The sequence below is a fragment of the Portunus trituberculatus genome, chromosome 31, assembly GCF_017591435.1.
Source record: "Portunus trituberculatus isolate SZX2019 chromosome 31, ASM1759143v1, whole genome shotgun sequence".
NCBI classification, from domain to species: Eukaryota; Metazoa; Arthropoda; class Malacostraca; order Decapoda; family Portunidae; genus Portunus; species Portunus trituberculatus.
In genome coordinates, this window is record NC_059285.1 from 6,568,732 (window position 1) to 6,580,924 (window position 12,193).

Below are 12,193 nucleotides of genomic sequence, written 5' to 3' on the forward strand. Positions count from 1 at the left end.
GATGCCAATGTGTAGATAGCTTTTCACTTGTTTCTTGTTTTACCATCATAGTATTTGATTTGTAGTGCCATGGTTCTTGATATCTGGCACTAGAGTTTCATGATTTGATTTCTACATTGAATAGTAAGAGAGAGAAAGTTTTTTCCACACACGTGTAGTAGACACACAGCGCTGCTTCTGACTTCCGTCACAGCACTGGCTGTCACTTATCCTTTTATACACTATAAAATGTCAGTATGCATGTTACATAATGTTATATATATATTTTAAACAACATTCATTATATTAATGTACACAGTGAATAGTGACTCATAAACACACCTCACTTTGCAATGTAACAGCAGAGGTAAGTGAAGAAGGTGTGACTGATGACACACCTGTCCAGTGTTGCTTAAGTGTGGACATATACTGTTGTGCCCGTAACTTCACTTTTGTTACATAATCCCCACACCAAAGTCAACTGCTGGTGTGCATACCATATCCATATTGTAGAACGCTTCAGTATGGAACATGGGTCACATACACACCTTTTTCCCCTTAAATCCATGGCTAAAAACTTAAAATGTATTAAAAAACATATACCCACATTTTGTTTCCTAATTGTTGTCATTGTACTTATGAATGGGCACCAGTGAGCCATTTGCCTGTTGTCTGAGTGTTGTATTGTGCTTGATATGTATCTGGTGAGGTGTGAAGGACTGGCATGGTTGGGAGTGTGAGGGTTGTCCTATGGATGTAAAAGATGAGAGTTTTGCGAGTGAGGACACAGAAGGTGAGTGAGGAAAGGCAGTATTACCTCCAGGCTGTGAAGAATCCATTTGCTTGTAGCTTTATGTTCATCAAGCCTACTCTACCTCCTGTCTGTCTCCTATCAAATGCAGCACTTCACTCCTTCGTGGATGTTGCGGCCTCGCGCCTCTGTCATGTACGTGCACCTAGCTTACGTCTGCCTGTCGTGCTAGTTGTGCCATTGCTCTGATTTTGCAAAAAATTTCAATCTGCATTTTATTTATGTTATTTTTTTTCTTTTCCTTTCTAGCGGTGTGTAGTGGTAGATGTTGTTCTGTGGTAGCATGCAACACAATTCAGGAAGAGGAGGAAGTACCACAGGCAGTGCAGTGTGCCAAATGCAGACACTTTCATGGGGATCAGCTGGTGGGGTCTGGCTCCCCAAAAGAAGGGTCTTCTCCAAGTCTAAACTTGCCTGGTCAGGTACCTGAAAGTGATTCCCCACTTCCCAAGCCGTCCCAGTGTCGTCCTTCCACCCCTCCGTCTCCCCATGAGGGCAGCCCCCTACTCCCATCCCGCCCTGTATCACCTGAAGTGTCAGAAAGAGATGACAACTTGCAGGCAGTAAATGATGTACAAAATGAAACTGCTAATACTGGTAAACATGAAACCAATGTGCCAAATGACAGTGTTGAGACAAGAACTGATTCTGGTGCTAAGTCAGCTTCAGGCGAAGATTTAGATAGACAGGAGGCAGCAATATGTGATAGTAGTGAACCAAAAGAAGAGGTGTTTGTGGTTATTGAACCTTCAACAACTGATTGTGGCTCTGGCATAAGTGAGACTTCTTTCATTAGTAAAGATATTCAGAGACAGATATCTAAAGCTAATGAAATGCAGACACAATCCGATTCCCTTAAAAGCGGCACTTGGAAAATAGAAGTGTCACCCAGAAGCCCTCTCAAATCACGTCCGAAGACACCAGGTGGTGCTCAGAGAGTCCAGACCCCTTCACCTAAGGGAGACTCAGACTCCCTTCCTCCTGAGGACTGTCATCCTCTTGCAGATCCTGAGTCTCCCACTGCCTCCTCCAGATTATTAAATGAAAAGGAAGATGAAATACAAGAATTAATGAGTGATAGAGAAAAGCCTCCATTCCAAAAAAGTCTTTCTGTTGATTCTGCCAAAATGAGTGCAGTCAGAGCGAGAATGAATGGTAATGAATCACCATCAGAATCCATTACAGCGTTAAACCTCAGTCCTGTCAAGACGAGAAAGAAAATCTCAGTGCCATTCAGAGTGACGCCAGATGGCACCAAGGTTAACTTTCTCTGCGACGTCAGTATGTACCTTTGTTTACCTTTTCTGTCTGTGATGAGCAGTGTAGTCAATGTTGTAGCCGGCCTAACCCTGGCTCTTGGCACTGTTGGAAGTCTTGACTGTCATCTTAAATATCTTCCATCTATCACCACTTGTGGCTTACTTATAGTGCTGTTTAGAAAGTATATATTATAATGTAATATAGGGGATTACTTCAAACTATTCTTTTGATATAACTTTTTTTCCCCCAAGAATTAGGTTATGGATGAGTTCAACTATGAAAATACAGTCTTTGAGAATATAGTATGCACTGCTCATGTTTCTTCCTGTATCAAAAACTATAAAGCTTCTAGATTTATATTTTAGGTGTCATCTTGTCATTCTTATGGAAGAACAATCCATCAGCCTTAATAATGTGCATCTCATGGAATCCAGTAGAAAATTACAAGGCTGAGAACTGCTGGGCTAGAAAAGTTTAGTGGCCAGTATTCCTGCATGCACCAGAAATACAAGGATATGTTTATATACAGACACATTCCAGTTTAGTGCTGTGCATAATCTTTATTGATGATGTTCATTTTCTTGTTCAGGGCATTTGTTTTTCCAGCTTTCTGCATGTTTGGTTATGGCATACGTTTCAACCATTTGATGCCCTGGCAAGGAGACACTAACTTGTGAAACATGTTCTTTTGTTGTCTTATTTATTTAACCAGTGTATTCATTATGAACTTCATCGCATGATTGTGATGCATGGATACTGATATTGTTGTAAATTTGAATGTAGGAAACATTTTGTTTTTTTAATTCATATGTTAAAATCTCATTCCAGTACACATGATTGCATTCCAAGTTAGTAGTCAGTGTTTAATTAAAGATATTGAAATAATCTCAAAAGAGTAGTATATCTCCACTTCTGATGTAAAGTGCTGCTGCCCGCACTGCTAAAAGTGGAGTGCAAGCTCTCAGTCCATGTAGAAGCTCCTAAATCTCCCATCTGCTGAGCTATTGCTTTGAATGTTCACACTTTATAAAGATTAGTTTAGAATATGCACTCTAAAGCAACCATTAAGGTTGCTTGAAATCATATAACTCCCTATACAGGACAGGATACTATTATCTTTCCTGTTCACCTTTATTTATTATACAGACTTGGAATATTTCTGTGTTGGCTGAATCAGCAATCTGTGTTTGGAAAATGTTTATCCTGCATTAAAATTCCCTCCTGGCAATATGTTCACATAGTGTATGTACTTAGGTACACTGCAAAACAAACAAAATGGAAAACACTTCCTCTCCCTTGACTGACAATGGCTGTTACTCTTCTTCCCTCTGCTAAGAAAGTAGTCACCCATTCTATGGTTCCTTTCAGAGCTGGATGATGGGGCATACAATCCTCTGTGGACCACTAAAGGCTTCACTCAAACGTTCCACTTCTGGAAGGAGTCACGGCGGGCTCAGTCTGTTCCCCTAAATGCTTATCTAACTTATGTAACTCTACCATGGTTCACAATCATTACAGGTATGCATACAATTTCTCTCTCTCTCTCTCTCTCTCTCTCTCTCTCTCTCTCTCTCTCTCTCTCTCTCTCTCTCTCTCTCTCTCTCTCTCTCTCTCTCTCTCTCTCTCTCTCTCTCTCTCTCTCTCTCTCTCTCTCTGTGCAAATTTATTAGTTTTTTTCAGTAAAAGTTGAGAGAAGTAAAGCTACAGAAGTAAAGAATACCTTGTTGAAAATGGGAAGTTCTCCCTTATCTAGATCAGTAGCGGATGAGGTCAGTAGTGGGGAATGGTGTTGAGCTATTGTGATGCAACAGAATCCTTGATGCAGAGATGCAGATATACTCCTTAACTAACCATTGCTCAGTATCGTTAGTGAAGTTCTCTATTTCCCAGCAGAGCTAAGGCTAAGATGTGAGGAAATGTTAATGAATTTTAATATATCGGTTTTCCAGAAGAGCTAAGGCTAAGATGCAAGGAAATGTTTATGAATTTTAATTTAAATGCATATAGACACCTTATTTTATCTCTCTTACTTTTATACAGGATTTCAATTTGCTATAAGGTAGACAATGATAAGTGATACATATATAAAAATTGTACCTGTGTCATTGAGATACTGCTTATTATTAATATATTCGTTGTTTGTTATTTGTTTTTGAATATTTTATTAATATTTAACTTAGAAAATGCAATTACTTACTAGTGTACTACACAACTATATTTCCTAGGTATATATGACTTCTTAGTACAGGTACAAGATGATTTCTGGAATTCTTTATCATAAAACCTTAGAAAATATTTAGTTTATGGATTATGACTCAAAATTTGTTCCATCCTGGTACAGTATTACAAAAATTAACAATTTCAAGCACCACAAATGCAGTGATTGGTGCAGTCACCATATTTGTAGTTATTACTTGTGGATACTATTATTTATTACCATAATCTTGATTATTGTGTTCCTTTGCAGACATCTTAGATCACAGGACAGGACCAATCCTGACATTTTAATACCATGGTGGAAGATTGGTGCTGGTGGAGAGTCAACATCATCCACACCCCACACTCTGGTCAGCTTCCTGAGTACTCTGGTCAGCTACTTGAATACTCTTCATCTTATTTGATATTTTGTTCTGAAACGTATTCTTTATCTAGTTTTTTCTGTTTGATTTTTTTATTTGTAGATTTTCTTGTTTATATTCTTAATGAAAATATTTTTATGGGAGTCTCCTGAATGACTCTCATGTGAATGTTTCAAGATTTTTGAGTTGTATCAACAACATACATTAACACCCAACCTGTTATTCTTGCTATATCATAATTATCACTATTCACTGCAACTACACCACACTGTAACTACATTCACATTGTGTTTGCCTTGTCACTGGAACACAATTGCCTATCACAACCACTTTATTATGTTGTGTATTGGTTACGTGTACTACAGCATGCCCTAATATCTTGCCCATCATTAGCTACACCTCTCATAAGTGGTGTGTTGTCCCAGGTACCTCAAGACCCCCAAAGCTCCTTTCATCAGGAGCAAGGGGAATCAGCTATTCAATTAAAGAACGGAAACAATCACATAACACCTGAAAGTAAAGTATAAATGCTCTTAGTGTACAAACTGTTTCTGACATACAAAAGGTGTGTCAGTGTCAACAGATGCATGTACTTTGTTACAAAAAAGAATGTATGGAGTGTTGCATCTTCAACAACTTTAAAGATAATGAAAATATTTAAATCATGTATATAACATGATTATTTTTTTCTCATTCTAAGGCAACAAGCACAAAAAGAGTCATATACTGCAGTTTTATTTATGATCACAGGTCATTATCAAGTTCTCTTGCTCATCAGGGTGTTTATTGAGCCCTGCAGTAGGGTGTGAGGAAGCATGGTGTATTTATGAGGCCTCCTAACACACCTTTGCTGTTGTGGTCTTCTGTGTCTCCTCTTCAGTATTTTAGGATTCAGGTTTTTCACAAAACAAAACAAAAAAAGGTTTGTGTGTGTATGTGTCTGTGTGTGTGTGTGTGTGTGTGTGTGTGTGTGTATGTGTATGTGGGTGTAGGTGTGGGTGTGTATGAGCATGCCTGAATGTGTGAGATGAGTCACAAAATACACATTGGTGTGGATTTAGTGTACAGTACATTCCCAGGTATACTTGGTCATCTTGGGTGTGTGGACAGATGTCAATTCTGGAACCTTTTTAAACAGCTAGAGTTCAGGTCACCTTACGTCCAGGTAACAAGTAACCCTTTGACTGTCCAGGATTCATACTCTTGTTCTGACTTCCCTTGCATGTTAGTTCCTGTTAGTAGTGTTAGTAGGAAAAGATCTGTTTGTATACTCAGTTACCATGGGTGTATATTGTGCCAACAGGAGCTATAGAAACAAGGATGATAACTTATGTGATAAGTGCAGCATGAATCTTTAAAAATATAACTTGAATAACAAGGTCTAAGTTATCCAAATATTATCATCTCCATAATGAATTAAAGGTTGTATTGCAGTTCATATCTGATTATAACAGTCATACTCATAGGAACCAATTGGATGTTCTCTCAGACTCTTTACTGTATTCTAGTCAACGCAAGAGCGTCTTGGTTGTGCATGATGACCTGTGCAGTCCTTGGGCTCTCAGGCTGTCTCTCAGTCTCAGTGCATATGGTTGTTGTCTACAGTAGTCAAAAGATCGAGGAAAAGTAATATGTACAACAATAAATAAGAATACAAAGAATGTAATAAGTATATAAAAAAAATTTTCAATCCACATTTTCAAATTTATTCATATGTAATGTTACTAATCTGTGGCCAAAGAGTGATTTATACAGATATATTATAGGTTTGAAAGCTAACGTTTGAATTCTACCCGTGTATTAGAATTTTTTTTTCTTTTCTCCTTTTTAAAACTTGTGACTTTATTACATTAATTCTTAACTATGATAATCAAAGACATAATGATTACAAATTGTTAAGGATGGAGAGAGTTAAAGTTTGGTCAGGGGACCACAGACATGGAGGAATTTGAATTACACATATATACATGTTTTTTTCACATATGCACATGTCTGTTCTGTTTTCATAGAGAAAAGTTTTTTTTTTCAGTGTACTTTTTCTACTTAAACATTAAAGTAGGTTAATTATTTTCTTTTGATTCATAGTTTATGATCTGCATTGTTATTCTTAAGCACGTAATACATAACTTGGGCAGTAATTGTAACATGGCTAATTTTTTTTCCATTTTGAATGCTATTTCATTGTCAAAATCAGTATAGTAGTAGTGGTATCAATTGGTAAGATGCTTAACATAACTATATATTACAAAACTATCTGTAGCCAAATGGCTGTAATAGTCTTACCAAAGATGAATTAATGTCAGATACATTCAGAGGGAATATTTTTTATATCATAGAAACAGTAACTTGAATTGCCTTTTAAAGAGTAATGCTATTGATTTTTGTAATCTCTTCAGTCATGTACACAAGGCCTCCTTTACCTGTGGCAGGGACTGCTCCTTGGATAGGAGAGATCCTTGGCTAGGAAAGGAAAAGGCCTACCAGGCCACTGTGATAATTCATGACCGGTGTAATGGTGTATCCCAGCCCGTTTCCTTCGCACAAGAACTTTGGAACTTAATGAAACCATAACTAATGAAGGAAGGTTATAAAATTGACTTGAGCACTTGTTTTAGATGAAGGACATAGATAACAAGTGTTTTATCTTTAAAGGGTAGCTATAAAAGTTGATGTATTGTATGGTATGGTAAAGATTGGTGTTCCAACTTTGTGTTAAAAGTATGTTCACAGTTTCAGAGAGAAAACCACTGAAGAAAGTGTATGAATGTCACACATATGCTCAGTTTTTATGAGTGTACAAGATTTTCTTTTGATAGATTTTTACTTATAATTGTAATTACTTGCTTGGATATATTTACATTTCCAAGCCAATGCGATAGTAGAGTTTATTCAATATTTTCATAAAATCAATGGTAATGAAAAAAGCAGATGCAAGAGCATCATGCAGCATGTTGTCTTTGAGGTGTCATTTTCCATAATGCTGATGTATACTTTTTTCATTATGCTTTCTTCATATAAGTCAAGACTATTGATATGAAATTCACAAGCTGTTTTTGAGGCTCCTCAAAAGACAAATCAAATAAGTGATGAGTTGAAGTAGGTGGGCAGCACTAGGGTTCCATTACTTTCTTACACTCCCCTTTACTAATGAATTTGTATGATGAACCAGTTTATTTATCATGCTGAGGCCTCCTTGTGTTTCCCACATATTTGTCGGGAATTTATGAATGTAGCACAGGGAAGAAAGCAAAGTTTATATTGCTTGTAAATTTTTTAAGGTATTATAACCATTTTCAGGAGAGCCTTCATGTTCCTTTTGTGTAAAGCATGTTTTATATCAAAAGAACATGTAGGATTCAGAAGAAGTGATGTGTACCCTGGTGCTACTTATTCTATCCCAAGTAATATTTTGAGATTAAGAATTCTGATTAAAAAATGAACTTGAAATGTACTCTGCTTTTACAACTATGAAGGCATTCAGAGTTCAAGCTGTGAGTAAGATTCTAAATTACAGTGTAGAGGTAATGGCAGATTTTCAGATTATTGTAGACAATTCAGTGTCTTGTGGTAGTTAAGACTAGCTTTTTTATTTGGTTATTATATTTATCTATTAAAACATATTTCTTTAAAATATCTTCTGAAACAACCAGAGGCTAGTAAGCTAAGGTGAAGTACTTGTATTAACCAAGGTGAAAAACTTTTCTAAAGACAGTTATATAGATTATATGAGTTCAGCAAATCTAGCCATAATATATTCCCTTTTCAAAGTACACAAGGGAAACCACTGTCTGCATGAACTCTTAAGAGAGTGTAGGTCTTATGGAAGAAAACCATTCTGGCCCTTCCTGCCTTTGCCCATAGCTACTCCCTCTGTCTTGTAAGCTTCTTGAGGGACTTACAGGAAACTAATATGAGCTCCTTTCAGTGGTCAATTTTCAAGCTCCATCAGTGTTACTTCAACAGCGGCTAATGTTTTCTAACTGCATATTTCTTTCTCAAATCCTCTGGTGCTTTCAGACTTATTTTGGCTTTTTAATTCAGCATGACAATTATTGAAAGGTTAGTGTATTTTTCCAAATGATTTGAAATTCAGCCAGTTTGAATCTTAAATATAGTAGGTAAATCTGTCTGACATAGTTTGCAACATGGTATTTACCATTACCAGAAAGCTTACTTACAGCTTGGTACAGTTTCATCTGTGATAAGCAGATTGGAATAAAGAGAAAGATTGCAAATCTGATGATTTCTTATCCTGTAGACATCCTGTAGAAATTTTTATTGTGTACAGATGGAAACGTATTGCAAGTGTTAAGCTTAGTATAATTCTAATTGATGTGATGTTACAGATGTGCATTGTTGTGCATCATGAATAGGCATATGAACTAAATAGATATTGTTTGATATTTTCTTAGTTGTGCAATTCTGCGCAAGGAACCAGACTTGTATGATTTATAACTATTTTGATGTCCTCCAGTCATTCTGTGCACTTGATCCAAGAATTCTATGCTTAGAACAGAATTCATCAGACTGTACAGGATTACTACCTTCCTGACATGGCCGCCTTAGGCTGCTACCTAAGGGGATGCTGCTGCTCCAAGCAAGAGCAGGTTATAATGAAAATTTGGCAACAGGACTTTAAGAACCTTTTTACTACTATAAAGAAAAACAACAGTGTTAAGAGTAAGGAGCCATCAGCACTTAAAAATCCAAAAGGTAAGCTAATATTGTGTTTTGGCCTAAATTTGCATATAAAAAGTAAGTGTATTTTAATTTCTTAATATATTTCATTATACAAAGTTACCCAACTAATACTCATTTCACAATACCATAGTTCATTATTTTCTAGCTTACATCCAGAGCCTAACCTTTTGTAATACAGTCATTTGTAGTTTTTTTTTTTTTTTTTTTTTTTTTTAGCACAGATGCTGGCATATCCCCATGTCCAGTTTACTTCTGTTACTTCTCCCCTGTTATATATATATATATATATATATATATATATATATATATATATATATATATATATATATATATATATATATATATACAGTAAGCCCCCGAATTTAGCGAAATCCAGCTTAGCAAAACCCTTATTTAGCGACTGTCTGGAAAAAGGCCAAGCCCTCAAGTTTAGCGATTTTCTCTCATATTTAGCGAATGTACCATGTTACACTGTCCCACCTCCTGCTCGCTCTGAGCCAATTGTCCCGCCTCCCGCTCGCTTTGAGCCAATCGCATGTCTGTTTGGCCGTGACGTCAGCCCCACAGTGCCTCCAGCATTCCTGCTCGAAACTTGAGCTATTGTGTGTGTTAATCCAGCGTGTGAACTCATTTTATGTGCTCCCATCCTCGTCGCTGTTTAGCGAGTTTCGCTATCACCATAGCCTCCACTAGTGGTTCGGGGGTTGCTGATTCTCGTGAAGGTGGCGATGTTGCAGCTGTAAATGGAGACTCGAAATGGGGACTTTGAGCAGGCGAAAGACTGATTGGTATTTTTCCTTATTTAAAATATTCAAATTTGGCAAAATTCCAATTTAGCAATGGCTTCAGCAGACTAATAGGATCGCTAAATGTGGGGACTTACTGTATATATATATATATATATATATATATATATATATATATATATATATATATATATATATATATATATATATATATATATATATATATATATATATATATATATATATATATATATATATATATATATATATATATATATATATATATATATATATATATATATATATATATATATATATATATATATATATATATATATATATATATATATATATATATATATATATATATATATATATATATATATATATATATATATATATATATATATATATATATATATATATATATATATATATATATATATATATATATATATATATATATGCATTAACCTTGAAAAGCTGAGGAAATAAGTATCATCAGTCTTTCTCTACACCTCATAGTGCACACATATGCCTGATTGTTTTGTTAATTTTTTTGTGTGTAATCTGTACATTATTGTGTTTATTTTTTTCCCTTTTTATCATTTTACTTTAGAAACTTTTTCAATTTTTTACATTTTTGTATTCTTTTGATTACTTTTAATGTCTAGATAAGAATTTTTTTTTAATTTTGTATATTAAGCTTGCCTTTATTTTTAGATCGTGATGATGCCTACCTTTGAAAGGCGATATATATATTGTGCAAATAAATTGAAACAAACCAGCCAATTTTGACCAGTCGCTCTTGATGTCTTTGTACCAAACATGAATTATGCTTTCAATCATTTTCTGCATGGTTGTGTAATCCATTTTATGAAGTCACTGCTTACAAATGGACCACAAATTTATGATTGGGTTTATCATGTCTGGAGAGTTTCCAGGTCATTCCAATATTTTTACTCAATGTCATTGAAAAATTTCCTAACTTGTTTTGATGTGTGACATGGTGGCAAAGTCCTGTTGAAAAACAACAGATCCATCAGGAAATAATTTTCTTGGTTCTGAAAGAACTTTTCTGCTAAGAACTTCACTGTATTGTTGTGAGTGCAGGTTACAGTCCCAGAATAACTGCAACAGCCCAAAACATCTTTTGTGGATGTTTCACACATTGGTCAATATGAACATTATGAGGCTTTTTATGTGGTGACCTAACATGCTGGCTTCTCTCTCCCTGGATGAGGAAGTGGCTCTGGTCACTAAAAAGGACCTTTCTCCACTCATCAACAGTCCAGTGTTTGTATTCCAACTAGCTTTTGTCAGTTTTTTTTTTATCTCTCTCCATTGGCCTATAGGCACCTATGGACTGTAGATCAAAATAATTTTACTCCTTTCTTCTTTACATCAGTTGCTAAGGTATCACTTATTTTCCTAAGGTCTTTTACACTCTTTAGGTGTGGTTTTTCTCTCTTGACCACATCTAGGGTAGTGTGGGGGTGGAAAAATATTACTGAAATATCAGATTTAAATCTTGAAGATAAGGCTGTGGGTCAGAAATATTTCTCAAGGAATGGGCTACCTATGACATACAACTAAATTTATCAATACAAAATTAGGGACCTTTTTTGACTATTTTCACCCCCAAAAAATTAATTACAAATTATAATGAATTAGACATTGCCGTCTAAAATTTAACAAACACATTATCTAAAGTGTTCTATTAATGAACAAGGAACAGAGAAGGAGTTTTTTTGGCCTTCTCTTGGTGATCAATATTAAATGTCCATTTCATCCCTGCAATACCAATAAGAAGTTTTATGAATAATATTTTGCTGTGTGAAATAAAACAAATATGCTTCCAATATTGTTTATTTAAGAAAACACTGGAAAAATAAAGCAAGTTTTGTAAATTTATCACTCCTAGGCCTACCTCATTTCATGTTTAATGAATACAATGGAACATTTAGCTTTACCATATTTGAAAGTCATTGAGTACGCCCTTGCTGGGGCATCAATACACCTTTGCAGGATTTTTAGACAACTTTGCTGTGTCCTCTATTAGAGGGAAACAAAAGTTGTCTGGAATACCAAACTTAGGTAGACTTGATCTGGAGAAA

The 12,193-nt window shown here is 35.4% G+C and overlaps 1 protein-coding gene across 3 annotated transcripts in view; it reads left to right on the forward strand.

Annotated features, from left to right (window-relative positions):
* LOC123511249 overlaps positions 1 to 8,864 on the forward strand; it is a 104,936-nt gene extending 96,072 nt beyond the window's left edge. The window contains exons 11-14 of one of the 3 annotated variants that reach the window (XR_006676719.1): positions 1,040 to 2,071; positions 3,419 to 3,568; positions 4,518 to 4,638; positions 5,055 to 8,864. Coding sequence is in view for 1 of the 3 variants with exons in the window: in XM_045266962.1 (XP_045122897.1) it covers positions 1,040 to 2,071; positions 3,419 to 3,568; positions 4,518 to 4,558 (1,223 nt within the window). In the remaining 2 variants the exon portion in view is untranslated. Of the gene's footprint in view, positions 1 to 1,039; positions 2,072 to 3,418; positions 3,569 to 4,517 lie in introns of all 3 variants that reach the window. The other 2 variants (XR_006676720.1, XM_045266962.1) reach the window with 2 other exon arrangements.
* Positions 8,865 to 12,193: the final 3,329 nt, after the last annotated feature.